The 16,304-nt window shown below is 34.1% G+C and overlaps 2 protein-coding genes across 2 annotated transcripts; both read right to left on the reverse strand.

Moving 5' to 3' along the window:
* Positions 1 to 489: 489 nt before the first annotated feature.
* On the reverse strand, positions 490 to 5,781 carry LOC132062951 (uncharacterized). Its single transcript, XM_059455411.1, has 8 exons — positions 5,326 to 5,781; positions 4,621 to 4,711; positions 4,357 to 4,499; positions 3,464 to 3,707; positions 3,110 to 3,214; positions 2,201 to 2,383; positions 1,790 to 1,994; positions 490 to 1,235 (listed from the first exon to the last, which is right to left on the reverse strand). Exons 1-8 carry the CDS (start codon positions 5,760 to 5,762, stop codon positions 736 to 738), a joined length of 1,908 nt encoding a protein of 635 aa, XP_059311394.1. The 5' UTR covers positions 5,763 to 5,781; the 3' UTR covers positions 490 to 735.
* Positions 5,782 to 8,249: 2,468 nt separating this feature from the next.
* Positions 8,250 to 13,961, reverse strand: LOC132065563 (uncharacterized). The gene is made up of 10 exons (XM_059459006.1): positions 13,864 to 13,961; positions 13,112 to 13,368; positions 11,794 to 11,998; positions 11,227 to 11,317; positions 10,996 to 11,141; positions 10,421 to 10,664; positions 10,215 to 10,319; positions 9,936 to 10,118; positions 9,644 to 9,848; positions 8,250 to 9,058 (listed from the first exon to the last, which is right to left on the reverse strand). Exons 2-10 carry the CDS (start codon positions 13,329 to 13,331, stop codon positions 8,568 to 8,570), a joined length of 1,890 nt encoding a protein of 629 aa, XP_059314989.1. The 5' UTR covers positions 13,332 to 13,368; positions 13,864 to 13,961; the 3' UTR covers positions 8,250 to 8,567.
* Positions 13,962 to 16,304: the final 2,343 nt, after the last annotated feature.

A 16,304-nucleotide genomic window follows, 5' to 3' on the forward strand; every position in this document is an offset into this window, starting at 1 on the left:
GGGATGTCTAAAAAAAAAAACGACAGATAATTTGAGACGGAAAGAGTAATTTCAATTAGTTGTATCATAATCACCAAACAACACATCAACCACTTGCTTGTCCTTAAATACCAGATATTAGCACCACAACACACTTTGTGCTACCACATTGCTCTTCTAAGGCATTGCATTTTCTCTGACGGACCCCCCTTCCGGTCACATCGTATTGGAGCCATTCGAGAAGAACGATTAGACTCATATTCCATCCTTTCTACAATGCCTAAATAGTCTGCATGAATTTGAAATTTAAGAATTTTTAAATTTATGATAAACTAAAAGGTGTATATTACACAACGTCAAACTTGACTCGTGTGATTTCAAAAATACGATATCATTTCTATAAGGGGAGCATCACTAAAGGCAAAAACGAGAATGTACTAAATATAGAAAATATGACATTTTTTCCAAAAGAGACTAAAGAAAAAAAGTAAGACACATGAATCAAAACGGAAAGAATAAAATACATACTTCCTAAACATACCATCTCATTTTTATAAGAGAGTTTCACTAGCATTAAAACAGGATCGTTAGAATTTAAAACTTACTAAACATCAAAAGGCGCCTATCTTTTTGAAGCTAAAAACGGAAAATAAGACACTTAGATTGAAACAGATGGACTAACATTGCTAATACAACTAAGGATCAAGGAAATCAAACCAAAACTAGTTCTAAAAATAATAAACAATACTATATCCGTCATCTAGAAGCAATTTGGTCTTGGACTTTACTGGTAGTGAGCCCAAATCCAAAAGGATAAAGTGGATCATAATCTTTGTCACCAACATTCATTGGCAATTGATCCACGGTCTTGAACCAAGTTCTTGGCAACTTGCCCCTAAAATCATAATCACCAAACAACATATCAGCCACACCTTGTCCTTCAGTACCAGGCAACCATGCAGCAACAAGTGCATCAATATTGCTCAAATGTGGCTGCACAACCAATGGCCTGCCAGAAATTAGCACCACAACACACTTTGTTTTGCCACACACATTGCTCATTGTTTCAATTCCTGCCTCACTTATTGTCAAATTCATGCTGTCCCCTGCTGTTTCTGCATAAGGTAGCTCACCTACTACCACAATTGAATATGAGAAGTTGTTGGACTCTAAAAACTCTGTTGTGGGGCTCTCACTATACACCACTTCTGTGCTTGGATCAACACTTGCTGTTATAGCATCCAAGATTGTAGTACCTGGAAAAATGAAGTACCGAAAATTAATGGAATCGAACTGGAACTAACGGTTCAAAAAAAGTGTGATTTTCGGTTTACACGATAAATTAACAGAAAAGTGGTACGGAGAATAACAGGACGAACCAAGCCATAGACCAACACCCCTAGGGTCGGGCGAAGGGACAAATTAGGCATTCTACACAAAATCCTTGTTAAAATTTACATGAATACATACATACATACAATAAAATAGATCAGAGAAGTCATATACTATACTCCTTCGGTTCATTTCGTGTGTCTTAGTTTGACAAGACATAAAATTTATTTAAGTATGGGAAGCAAAATATGTGTAGTTTCTTTCTACACAAAATCTCTGTTTAAAATAGAACAGAAAAGTCATTTAATTGTGAATCTTGTGATCTTAAACTAGGTGCATATAACATCCCAAAGTACCCTTTGAATCTGGCAGTCTTCGATTTATCATGAGAAAATGTCGGAATTAAAAATTTACTAAAAATAGAAAGTCGACGTTCTATTTTCGAAATAGAATAGAGAGGAAAGTAAGACATATATACCAAGTGTGACATTGTTTCCTTCAACTCCTTGCCAAGTAATTGTCCAACCACCACATTGATAGCCCAAATTATTTGCATGACTTCCAGCCACTAATATTCTTGATGCCTTCTTAGGCAGTGGAAGAACAGGGTCATCAGCATTTGCTCCATTCTTCAATAACACAAGTGATTTTCTAACTGCTTCTCTAGCCAAATCTCTATGTGCCTGTTTCCACAATTAATAATAGCATCACATAAAATGAAACAAAAAATATTAGAATTATTCAAAACTACGTGAACACGGGCTTTTTTGGGAAAACACGAGATATTTCGTGCATTTGCTGACAACACGAGATACTTCGTGCATCAGAGTGTCTTTTTGTTTTTTTTGTTTTTGTTTTTTTTTTTTTTTTGCTCTGTTGCAAGACTGACCTGGCTTCCGAGTTGATTAACTAATCGATAATCAGCCAAAGGATTCTCAAAAAGACCCATGGTGAATTTGACTCTCAAGATCCTCCTCACAGCATCATCAATTCTGGTCATGGGGATAAAATTATTGTTCACCAATGAGGTCAATGTATCAATAAACTCTGTATGGTTCAAAGGGACCATAATCTGCAAAAACAGAAAATAATCTGATGAAAAATTCAGATTTCACAACATCTATTAATATTATATATACTCTCTCTCTCTCGATCCGTTTTATCTGTCACTTTATCCACAAAAAGAAATTTGGTCCAAAATATTTATCGCTTTAGCAACGTCAATATGACTTTCATTTGTCTTTTAAAAAAAAAAAAAAAAAAAAATCGCCTTATAATTTCAACAAGGCATATAGCCATTAATTATTATATCATCACAGTTTGAATAGTAATGTCATATTTTTTGAATTTCAATAGTCTTAAAACATATGATTTGCGATCATCTTCAAATGTCAAATGATTTACTTAACCAGTACACAGCAAAAGTTTAAATGACATATAAAAAGGACTGGAGGGAGTACTCCCCTAAAATTTTAAACGATATAAAAAGAACCAAAAATTTAAACAACATATAAAAAGGACTAGAGGGAGCTGTACTCCATCGAAAGTTTAAACGATATATGAAAAAGATCAGAAAAAGTACAACACCAAAACTTTAAACGACATATGAAAAAGATCAGAAGAAGTACAATACCAAAAGTTTGAAAAAGATCAGAAGTATAACAACAAAAGTTTAAATGACATGAAAAAAGATCAAAAGAAGTAAGACACATGACAATGTGAAAAAGATCAGAAGAAATACAATACCAAAATTTAAAACACATATGAAAAGGGCCAGAGGGAAAACTAGAAAGCTAACCATATCAATGCCAGCTTGAACCCCAGTGAGCACTGAGTGTGTGTAATTTGCATGAGGTGGTGAGGTAATTCTATCAATTCCTTGCCAATCTGAGATAACAAATCCCTAAAAGAAATTCAATAATTAGTTCTCAATTATCACCAAAAATTATGGTAGAGCAGTAAGTACCCCTCCATCCTTAACAAGAGGTCTCAAGTTCGAGACCTAGGAATGAAGTCGCCTTTATTAGGGAGCGCTTTAGCTCACAAAGTGGACGTTTCTAAAGCGAATTCAAATTAATCCGACCTCAAAGCGGGTACTGAATATCAAATGAAAATTTAAAAAAAGAAATTGCATTGTGAAATGGTTAATTACTCTGAATTTTAGTGTGCCCTTGAGGAAATTGGTAACAAGATCATGATTGGCATGCATCTTAACTCCATTCAAACTTGAATAAGAGACCATAATAGTAGAAACTCCCTTGATGATTGAGTGATAATAACCAGGCATGTGAATGCTTAACAATGTATGCCAATCAGCCACTGTGTTGTTCTCATTGATGCCTTTTGTTGTTCCACCATCTCCAACAAAGTGTTTTGCACATGCTACTACTTTGTCACTACAAAAAAAAAAAAAAAAATTGATTTTATTAGGAGAAATAATTATTGTGCAAGTTCATATTCAATTTAAAGAAAAAAGGGTGGGTGTGTGTGTGTGTTGGGTGGGGCGGGGGGGTGGGGGATTGGATTTTACTATACAACAAACTGTCAATGACGAAGTTAGAATTTTCAATGAGGAGATTTGAAATATAAAAACATAAACACCTTGTATATATGTGTAATTTCCAGCGAAAGTGTTCGGATAAACCACCTTACCCCCTACTAAGAAATTTCAGTGACCAGGAGTTCAGATAAACTCTAATTTTTCCTATAGATTAGGGGCAGTATGCTGTGTATAATAACTTATTATACACTTGTTATACATTGCGTGTACATCGGCAACAAATACAATAAATTACAACTAAGCAGGAGAAAATTTACTGTGAAGTGGTTCAGATAAACCTTAATCTTTTACTGCAAGTTACAACTTGTATGCAGTGTATAACTAATGTATAATAACTGATCATATACCTGTTATACATTTGATATTCACTGGCAACTACTATAATTTATTACGACTAGGCAGGAGAATATTTTTAAAAAAATAATGGGACTGAAATATGTTATGATCCCAAAAAATATAATGGATATAAATGTAAATTAACTTACTTTCCACCAACATAAGGAATGCCTGCTTTATGAGGAGGTATATCACCTTGTAAACCAGGTATAATTTCAGTCATTTGTTTCACAATTTGTGGATCCTCACTATAACTTTCATAGCACCTACCCCATCTTGGGTCTCTGCATACCTGTAAAAATATTCGTACAATCAGATCATTCATAAGGTAATTTATTACACAAATTATTATTATTATAATATCAATAAGACTTAATGACAATTTTAACGTACTATAATATATTAAATTATACCGCAATGCATGGAGCAAAAACATAAGGAATGCCAGTAGCTCTAACTTCAAGAGCAGTTGCTGCACCAATTCTTTTCACAAGGTCTGGATCTCTGCAAAATTTGAAAGGAAACAAAAAGCAAATTATTATGTAATTTGAGAAAAGTAAATCATTTTTTAAATACATGATCATAATTTGGTGACACTTGCTGATGTGAATAAATTCTTAGTTTTTTTCCTACAACAAAATGAATATAAATGCATATAATGATGTTTTTACTACCCTTATTCTTCTACATGGTCTTTAGCAAGAATGCTAAAACAACAAAATTTTGAAAAAAAAAAAAAAAAAGAGGGGGTCAAAAAGAAGGGTAATTATTTTATGTGACAAAAAACAACAAAAGTAGAGCCTTGACTCTTCAGTAATAGGAAGCAAAATTCTAACCAAAAAGAGAAAAAGAAAACGAAATGCAATTGATGAGACAGGTTTTTTTCACTTAAAAAAAAAAATGTCAAAAGGTAAAAGAGTAAACGCACAAAAAAAAAAAAAGGTCAAAAGAATTCATCATACACATATTCATTTATCCATCTATCTACGTAAAAAGGCACTCCTAACCTAATAGGTTGTAACTTATCCTACTTTTCAAGTTACTAATTATTATGAATAATTATCTTTAAAATTCAGTATATAAAAGTTGAAACAATTTTAAAGATCAAGAAAACTTACCTAGTGGCACCAAGGCCGACATTATGAGGAAAAATAGTAGCCTTATAAACATTATTATGTCCATGAACAGCATCAATCCCATAAATCATAGGTATCCCAAGCCTACTAGACAATGCCCCTTTTTGAAATTCATTCACCATATCAACCCATTCCCTGGCTGTCGCTTGAGATTTTGGCACACTTCCACCACCGCTCAACACGCTCCCAATCCCGTAATCTTTCATGATATCCGCTGTTAGAACCTTACGGTCGAGCTGTGTCATTTGTCCGATTTTCTCAGCTAATGTCATCCGACTCATTAGATCCCTAATTCGCACGTTTATTGGCTTGTTGGGATCCTTGTAGAGCAAGTAATCTCTTTCTTGTGCAATGCATGTTTCCCATGCAGAGAATAGTAGCACAAGTCCCAATATAGGGATTGCAATTCTTGATTTCATGATTGGTCAATTAACTTGTTGAATTCCTGTAAATAGACAAAATTGTAGGAATACAATATGTAATAACAGATAAATCTCTATGATGAGCATTAATTGGTTATATATTATGATAATTAATCACAAATTAAAATTCATATTGTTACACTAAAACGACAAAAAAAAAAAAAAAATTCTATGCACTAATCATCTGTAAGAAAATATGTTCACATGCAATCAATCAAGCCATTTATAAGATAATTACATCTAAAATTATGCGTGGATAATAGAACTCTAGGGTCTTTTTCAAGTATTGAATGGATTTTTAAAACAATTATGCACTTTACATAACTAATTACAGATAAAATTTGCTGATAGCATAATTTTCTTTTTACACTAAAACAACAAAAAAAGACTTCAAGTTTTATCTACTAATAGCGTGTGTGTATATACATATACTACAGGTAAAAATTAAGCACGGATTAGAATTTCTTTGTTGCAGATGACTCATAATAATACATTAATACTAATATAAGGATCAACAACAAAGTCAAAAGCAGAAGAACAGAAAAATAATGAAAAGGATATCATTATGTATGTAAAAACAACGACATCAATTCAAATGATTACGGTGCAAAAATCGATGCAAAATGTAGCATTGCAATTCTTATTTTCATATATAAATATTATAAATAAATAATGATAAAGAAAACATACCAAGTAAAAGAGATGAAAACAAATTAACTTAGATACTGCAATTTTTATGAACCTTTTATAATAGAGTATTTGATTAGTATTAGTGTTTGAGATGATATCTACAAATTAGTGATTATGATTAAGATGAATGGGATATGTTAGGGGATAAGATTGATTAATTAAATCAATTTAAGATAAACACAAATACCTTACCGGTAGGATTTTTTACCTTAGTTGTTTAGCTAGAAAATATGTTTATAATTTTCATCCAAGATAAGATTGAATCCTAAAAGGAAAACATTTAATCATATTTCAGACATACTTTAAATATAAGATTGCACAATATATTCATAGAATGCCGATTTACATTCAGTGATAATTACAAGATAGGATTCTTGAATTTAGCTTTTATATACTAGCAAAAGTTAAAAGAATTTTTACAGTGTCGAGTCCCCTAAGATACCTACAATCTACAAATAAACATCCATAATAAATGGGATTAACTGGTAATGAAAAATGAAACAGGTAATCTATTAAAAAGGCTAAAATACAGGGAGAATGTAAAAACTCATTGTCCAAGATAAATAGGTGCGATTTGTTTGATATGAGACTCATACAAAAATTAATATTGAAAATGCGATGAAAAATAAAGAAAATCAACACTTGTTTACATAAGTTGACATAGCTAGGCTGAAATATGAAGTACACATTTTAATGTATTTAAGTTGATGTTCATATTGAGTTATTTATTTCAAAAGTCACATATGAAAATCTTCATCATCTTTCGGCATCTAAGTGAAAATGTTAACTGAATCATTACTCAGTTTTTATTGTAATTTATAATTGATTGGATATTTTCTTAACATAATATCTCTATGAATTGAATTGGACGGGTTTTCTTTCTTTTTTAATTTTGGTTAGTCTTGCATTGATTTCGTTTACTATATATAAAGGGAAAAGGGTATATATAAAATTTAAAAAGTCCAATATACGAAAAATATCTCATCGTAAATATGGTCCAAGGAATGACCACATCCCATTTAAAGACCTACCTTAAATAATAACCCATAAGATCCCCTTATACCGATTTCTTCAAACTCGATTGGGGGAATAAGGTGATCTTATGGGTTATCGGGAATAAGGTATATATCATTTAATTGGGTCGGGTTTAAATGATGGAGTTAAAAAATGATTTCGGGATAATTTCCGTCAAGACTATATTTGAAAACTTTAAGAACGGGAGGGTATTTTTGACCCAAAATAAGTTCTGAGGATATTTTTAGCCCTTTTTCAAGTATATTTTTGACCCTTTTCCTATATAAAATCCACGTATATGGTCCACGTAGGTCCAAGGAATGACCACATCCCAAGGGAAGCCTACCTTAAACATAACTTATTGGTTGATTTCACAACTCGAACCCATGACTTATACATCACATGGAAACAACTTTATCCAGCTTCAAAAGGGCAACCACACGAAATATCCAGTGTCCATGCAAGGTCTGGAAAAGAGCCACATTTCAAAGGAGTGAGATGCAGACCGTCTATCCTGACACAAACATCCATGGCCAATTCCAAAGCTCAAACCTGTAACCTTCATAAGGAGAAGAGCCACATTTCTATTAATTATTAAAACAGCAATATATTGCAATGATACCTCTCACTATCAAAAAAACACATATATATTCTATTGAATGATATCTCTCCTATCAAAAAAGGACATCATATGATTCTATTAATGATAACCACACAACAAAAAACTACGCCTCAATCCCCAAGCTAGTTGACTTCGGATATATGAATCCTCTCATTATCATTAATAATTAATACCTCCATATGGGGTGTTCATAATAATATTTCAATACTCCGCATTCACTGCCTAAAATATATTACATGGGCAAAATCCACCAGCTTAAATAATGAAAAACAAAATAGCAAGATCACTGGCTTAATTTTGTGGCAAGCTTCTACCACTTTTGTTTTCTGAAAGCCAAGTGCTTGTACAAATTGTGGAAATAAATGAATACATATAATAAAGTTCCCTCTTTAGTACTCAGTCAGCTCTCAATTTGGAAAAAAAGCTCCACTTCAAGGCTGAATGACAAAATGACTTTGCATTAATCATGTTCTAGTTTAGTAGTTGCCTTTCACTGGCTTTGTTGTGAGTCCAAATCCAAAGTGAAATAAAGGATCATTGTGTGAATCATCAAAGTTCATAGGAAGCTGATCAACTGACTTGAACCAAGTTCGAGCGAGTTTTCCAGTGAAGCCATAATCGCCAAACAAAGCGTCAGCAACGCCTTGGCCTTCAGTCCCGGGAAGCCATGCAGCGACAACAGCATCCATTTTCGCAACATAAGGCTCCAACACGACTGGACGACCAGAGACAACAACTACAACACATTTCACCGCCCCGCAGATGTTACTGATGGTGCTGGGGCCCGGTTCGGTTATTGTAAGGTTTGAGCTATCTCCAAACATCTCTGCATATGGGACTTCACCCACGACCACAATGGCGTAGGAGAATCCGTTGGACTTTACAAAGTTTGCATCAGGGTTCTGCTCGTAGACTACTTGTGTTGAAGGATCAACGGTTTTCTTGATAGCATTTAAAATGGTGGTTCCTGTCAGGTTGTGAAACACGTATCAAATAACCGGAAAAACTTTCTGTTGATTAATCAGCAGAAAGACTGACACTATTATTTAGGACTGACAAGAACAGAGTTGGTGTAATAAGGTATCAAGTCTGTTCTTATATGCATTTGGACATGAATTTGGTGATATTTGAAAAAAAGTACTTGAAGTTAAGTTTTTTCAAACTGACAAGAACAGAGTTGGTGTAATAAGGTATCAAGTCTGTTCTTATATGCATTTGGACATGAATTTGGTGATATTTGAAAAAAAGTACTTGAAGTTAAGTTTTTTCAAACAGTTGTTTGAAAAAAAAAAGTTGTAAAAAAGGGGAGTAAACTAAGGTTTTGAAATCGATAAAAATTTGTCTATTAAAGAGGAATCTTCAGAAAAAAGGCAATATTTTGAATGGTTTTAGAAAACCTTAGTACGATTGAAAAAGGAAATCACACTAATAATTTGATCATTAACGCGCGTTGTCATTGTTCAAACACTTGCAATGGCAGGCTAGTAGAAACTTTTGCATCATATCAATAGAGATGTTGCCAAAACTACAAAATACGAGAGTGAAAACATACCAACTGTAAGATCGTTGCCTGCAACGCCCTGCCATTCAATTGTCCAGCCTCCACATTGGTATCCCAAGTTGTCTGCATGAGTTCCAGCAACAAGTATTTTTGGAGCTTTCTTTGGAAGGGGAAGTAGTGGCTGACTTGGCATTTTCCCGTTCTTCAAGAGCACAAGTGATTTCCTAACTGCTTCCCTAGCTAATTCTCTATGCTCCTATAGAGAGACAATGGAAACAGGTTAAGTCTAACACAAACTAAAGGCACTGAAATATTTCAAGGATAACAGGGTGACGTTTTCTACCTGGCTACCGAGTTGTTTTGCCAAGCTAGGATCAGACATTGGGTTCTCAAATAGACCCATAACGAATTTAACTCTCAATATCCGCTTCACAGCATCATCAATTCTGCTCATGGGAATGATATTGGCTTTCACTTGAGAAGTCAAAGCATCGATAAATTCTTTATAGTTCTCGGGGACCATAATCTGAAGTGTAGACAAAATAGTCACACTGAATAAAAAGTGCTATAACATATAAGGTAAGTTGAACTAAAAGTCCGTGTATGAATTTATAAGACTAACCATGTCAATTCCTGCACTAATTCCAGCTTGAACTGAATAAGAGTAGTTAAGATGAGGTGGGTCAGTAATCCGGTCAATCCCTTGCCAATCGGAAATGACGAAACCCTGAAAGATAAAGTGAACCATGTTGATTATACTGGAATATATGCCGACTTGACTTTTAAACTGGCGGAATTTTACGATGAAGTGAAATGATCAATCTTTACCCTGAACTTGAGCTTGTTCTTTAGGAAGCCAGTGATTAAATCTCCGTTGGCGTGCATCTTTCTTCCATTCCAGCTTGAGTAAGACACCATAACCGTTGCAACACCCTTTCTGAGCGAGTCATAATATGCAGGCATGTGGATGCTAAATAAATCATTTGAGTTGATTACAGTGTTGCTTTCATCAACACCGTTCACCGTTCCACCATCTCCCACAAAGTGCTTAGCGCAGGCTGCAACCTTAGTCCTTTAACCATAAACAAGGAACAACATCAGCATTGATAGTCTAAGAATTCTAGAATAATTGAAACGTTGAATTCCAGTTTCTCAAACAAAGATTCATATTACATAAATGGATAATCACATTTTTGGACTGCTCAAAAAGATAGGTTTTGTACATTAAGTATAAATTTACATATAAAATATACATAGTGTATACACGAATATACATATATAATGTACATATTGTGGCTAGCGCCCGCAATTAATTTCAGCCGATGGGATAAAAATGAGAAAATCCCTAAATCATTTATCGGCAAGGAAATGATGCAGATCTAAAAAGGGATAGCAATTCATACTTTCCCCCAACGTAAGGAACACCGTTCTTGGATTTAGCTGGCAAATCTCCTTGCAGACCAGGAATGATCTCGGTCATGCTTTGCACAATCCTATAATCTTCACTGTAACTTTCATAACAACGGCCCCATTTAGGATTTCTACATACCTACCACAAAACAATTATTCAGACATCAAATACTCCTATATAATAGGAAGTACCAAATACACAAAGTGTAATCATATCAACTCACTGCAATGCAGGGAGCAAAAGCATAGGGAATTCCTGTAGCTCTAACTTCAAGTGCAGTTGCAGCCCCAATACGCTTCACAAGATCAGGATCCCTGCACAAAATGAGCAAAACACAGTTTACCACTAGATGTCAATGAATGCAATTAGTTGAAGGCTGGGACTCAAACACGAACATAAGGTCTTGCAAGATCACTGTCTATAGCCGTTCTTTAGGTGCATTCTTTTAGCTTGAGAGCACCACTTCCACACTCAGTAAAGTTGATAAACTAATTAAAATTATTTGCTTGGATCGACAGAGAAAGTAAGAAAACGATCCTAACTTTAGGGTGAGGGAGGCTGACTACATGAGTACATCACACACTAAAGAGGTACCAATGCAAGAACAAGGTCTCTAGACAAACTTTGATCTTGAGTTTTAAAATGATTACGTAGAAAATCAACTACCATGAAAAGGATCTCTAAGGATACCCTTAATACTGCCAATTAATACTTTAAATTGAACTGTGATATTGTCCTCAGAACAGCAGATTCATTTAAAACAATGTCTTATAGTGTATACAATACTTGCCTGGTGACACCAAGCCCAACATTGTGAGGAAAGATTGTAGCTCCATAGACATTGTTGTGACCGTGAACCGCATCAATTCCATAAATCATGGGTATTCCAAGACGAGTTGAAAGAGCAGCCTTTTGCATCTCATCTACCATATTGGTCCAATCCTGAGCAGAGGCCTTAGGTGCAGGTACACTCCCTCCACCACTCAAGACACTCCCTGCCAGACAAAATATTGAAGATGAACTCCAAAACAAGACAATATTGAATCTAAAAGAATCCCTCTTTCCCTCTTTATGCCTAAATTAGTACCCAAGTTTCAATCAATTCTAGTCTTAGGGCACAATGTAAGGTAGCACAACAATAAGTGGCGAAATAATACACATATTAAAGATGAACTCCAAAATACAAGACAATACTGAACCCCTTTTCCCCTCTAATTAGTACAGAAGTTTCACTTTACTTTTAAGTCTTAGGTCTCAGTGATCTATCAATATCTTTTTACTTCAAAGGTAAGACAACAAAAAGTAGCCAATACACATACGTATAGACTATGTTGCTTGGACTCTTCAAAAATGCTACCAAATGTGTGTCGGATTCTTCAAAATAGTACATTTTTTGAGGATCTGACACGGTATGTGGCAACATTTTTTGAGAGTATGGGCAACATAGCCTATAGATGTGCCTTTTCCAAAATCAAATGCACAAAGTTGTAGTATGATGCAAGAACAAGTATTCAAGAATGGTCATTTCAATCTACGGAGTAAAATATTTTCAAACTTACCAATGTCCTATAGACTATGTTGCTCAAACTCTTTTAGAATGACCTTGATGCATATCGGATCCTTCAATAATAGTACATGTTTTGAAGGATCCAACACGAGTCCTTCAATCTACGGAGTAAAATATTTTCAAACTTACCAATGTCCTATAGACTATGTTGCTCAAACTCTTTTAGAATGACCTTGATGCATATCGGATCCTTCAATAATAGAACCAACATGCACAACATAGCCTATAGATAAGAACTAAATGCACAAAATTGTAGTATGATGCAAGAACAAGCATTCGAGAATGGTCATTTCAATCTATTGGGTAAAACATTTCAAACATACCAATGTAACACAACAATAAGTAGCCAAATATACACATATCTATAGACTATGTTGCTCAATAATAGTACATTTTTTGAAGGATCCAACACGAGTCTGAGCAACATAGCCTATAGATGTACCTTTTTCAAGAACCAAATGCACAAAGCTCTAGCATGATGCAAGCACAGGTATTCAAGAATGATCATTCCAATCTAGAGCTAAATATTTCAAAAGCATACCAATGAAATTTTGCTTCATAACATCAGGTGTGGCAACTTTCCTCTCAATCTGAGTCATCTGACCAATTTTCTCCTCAAGAGTCATCCTTTTCATCAAGTCCTTGATTCTCATACCCAATGGCTGTTTTGGATCCTTGTATTTCATATATTCTCCTTCAGCTACCACAGACCACAGACATAACAACACAAAACCCATCATGGGTATTGACATTTTCCCCATTTTTTCACAAACCTCAATAGCCTTCTGCTAGAACAATCTGCAAAACTCACAAAAATAGCAAATCAATTAAAAAAAAAAATACCATAGTCATCAAAACAAGCACACAGAATGTAAATAAAAAAGATTCTTTTTTTGTTACAAAGTAAAAAAGAAAGGAAAAACAGTTAATCAAGATCACATGCTAAACACCACAAAACCCATCATGGATATTGACATTTTCCCCATTTTTTGCACACCCTCAATGACATAAATAATAGCAAAACTCAATGAAACTACTATATACTATAGTCATAAAAACAAGCATACAGAAGGAAAAAAAGGATTTTTTTTTTTTTGTCACACACACCCTCAATGGCCTTCTGCTAGAACAATCTTGTAAAACTCATAAAAATAGCAAAACTCAATGAATCTACTAAATACTATAGTTCATAATGTGGAAAACAAAAAAAAGAATCTTTTTTTTTTTTGTTACAAAGTAGGCAAGAAAGTGGAAACAGCTAATCAAGAAAATATTGCAATGTGAAAATCTTACTTGTTGAGCTTTCAAGTTTGAAAATAATGGGTAGTCGTGCAGACAAGTTTTAGTAGATGGGCATTTGTGTGCGTGAATGTATATATAGAATATAAAATGGAAGCTGCCATGTGAATGCCTCGAGAAAATAAGTAAGATGGTCCCATATGTTTGGAATAGATTCAAAGTAGTCACTTTTAAATATTATCTGGAGCAATTTGGTCCTTTGAGTTTATTAAAAGTGAGAGCTTTTAAGTAGCCGTTTGGCCATAAAAATTATTCATTTTTTTTTGAAAAAAAAATTCACTTTTTTTATTTTTAGCCGTTTGGCCATAAATATTTGGAATACAACTCCGGAGTTGTATTCCGGAATACCAAAAATAAGAAAAACTTGTTTTTCAAAAAAAAAATCACTTTTTTACACTACATTTCACCAAAAACTATAATTTCAAAAACTATGGCCAAACACAACTCCAACTCCAACTCCAACTTCAAAAATTCCAAAAAAAAAAAAGTGAATTTATTTTTGGTATTTATGGCCAAACGGCACCGAATATTGTAGTCTTTTCAAGTGTAGTTTTTTGATAGTTTCTCTTATATTCAAAGTAGTCACCTTTAAATATAATCCGGAGCAATTTAGTCCTTTGAGTTTATTAAAGGTGAGCACTTTTAATCCCAGTCAAATATTTAACGAAACTTCATCCATTAGTCCTTTGAGTGTAGTTTTAGGTAGTCTTTTTCAGTGTAGTTTTTTTTTTTTTTTTTTTTTTGAGGTTTCTCTTATTTTTGGTGTATTTCTAAAATTTGTTGCACACTTTTTGAGGTACAACTTCTGTTATTTTTGATGCCTAGTGCAATTTTTATGTTGTCGTTTTTAAAATTTTGATGAGATGTATATGTTGTTTCTGGTTAAATGCATATAGCTGTATAAATGACTAGAATTTGTTTTTCAATTAGTAATGATTCATATTGTATCTATTTCGGTGCTTATGTTAGCCTTACACCTCTCTATTGAGCAATGCATGAGTCACAACATCATGGCCTTAGCCAAATTGAGCGAGCACCACTTAGCAATATTGTACCAATTCCAATTTTGAACACCACAAATTTGTTTCATAGTTTTCAATTGAGCAGTTGACCCATCGTCACTGATAGATGCGATAAAAGAACTTTGTCTCCAAATAAATTTGTCAATTCTTTTTCACATTTTGCCTTAAATCTAATAGATATAATTTGTTAAAACATTTGATGGAAATAAAGAATATTCACTTTTTACAAATTTAAAGGACCAAAACAGATCAAGAATATATTTTTTTAAAAGATTTCGAATCTATCGCAATTATAGCGAACCATATTTTTCAATTTCTTGAATGCAACAGTAGTGGAGTGAGTGGGGTGGGGTAGAGGGTTATGGGGTAGGGGGTGGATTTTTAAGTAGACATTTGGCCGTTAAACTCAAATATTTTTCACTTTATTTGGATATTTGCTATTAAAATTAAAGATGGAGTTGTGTTCGGTTACTGTTCGAATCTATGTCAATTATGAAGGACCATATTTGTCGATTTCTTTCGGTGGCACGGTAGTGGAGTTAGTGGTGTGGGGTAGCCGGGATTATGGGGTACGGGGTGGATTTTAAGAAAGAAGGATAATTTTGAATCTGAATATTTTGGACCATACTGTGGAAATTTGTCCGTTGGTTAACGTCTTTCAATGAAACTTTTCTGACAAAGTCATCACTACTCATCATCAAATGGAAATTAGTGATTTGACAATAACGTACGTGAAAAGGCATGATTTGCAAAACAAGGGCTTTGTGTTTTAAAATGTTCTAATTGAGGACTTTACAAATTAACGTTTAAAAGCGAGTTCAAAACTTGAAATGATTAAGGTACAACACCAACGGCTATGTCTGCCTTTATATAGATCAAGTTGTAGATTAAAAAAATAAGCAAAATACATCAAATGAAACTTAAATTATATCCAAAATATTGAGTTCACAGTCAAACTATGCAGGCGACCTATTACACACCTCAACATCTAAAAAATGAATTTAATACCCCGCATGTGATGTGGCACAAAAAAAAAATTATGATTAAAAAATAGGCGCGTTTTGTTGATTTTTTTTATCTTTTTATTTATTTTTTTTTTCTAAATATACCCCCACCATGCCCCCCCTGTTCTTCTTTCCTCTTCTCCTCCACGCCCCCCCCCCCCCCGCCCCCCACTGCCGCCGTCCACCTCCACGTCACCCCACTCCCTCTTCTTCTCCACCTTCAAGCCACCTCCTTCATTTCAAATTCACAAACAAAAAATCTGAAATATAACCCATTTCTTCTTCTCCAAAAACCACCCAATGATTTCTCCAACCAGCCAAAGCAACACCCACCACCACCCCACCGGAAAAATGAATTGAGGAACAAATCATCCAATTCCTCCTCAAATTCGTCCACTTACACTCAAAT

This window comes from Lycium ferocissimum, chromosome 7 (assembly GCF_029784015.1).
Source record: "Lycium ferocissimum isolate CSIRO_LF1 chromosome 7, AGI_CSIRO_Lferr_CH_V1, whole genome shotgun sequence".
Classification (NCBI taxonomy): Eukaryota; Viridiplantae; Streptophyta; class Magnoliopsida; order Solanales; family Solanaceae; genus Lycium; species Lycium ferocissimum.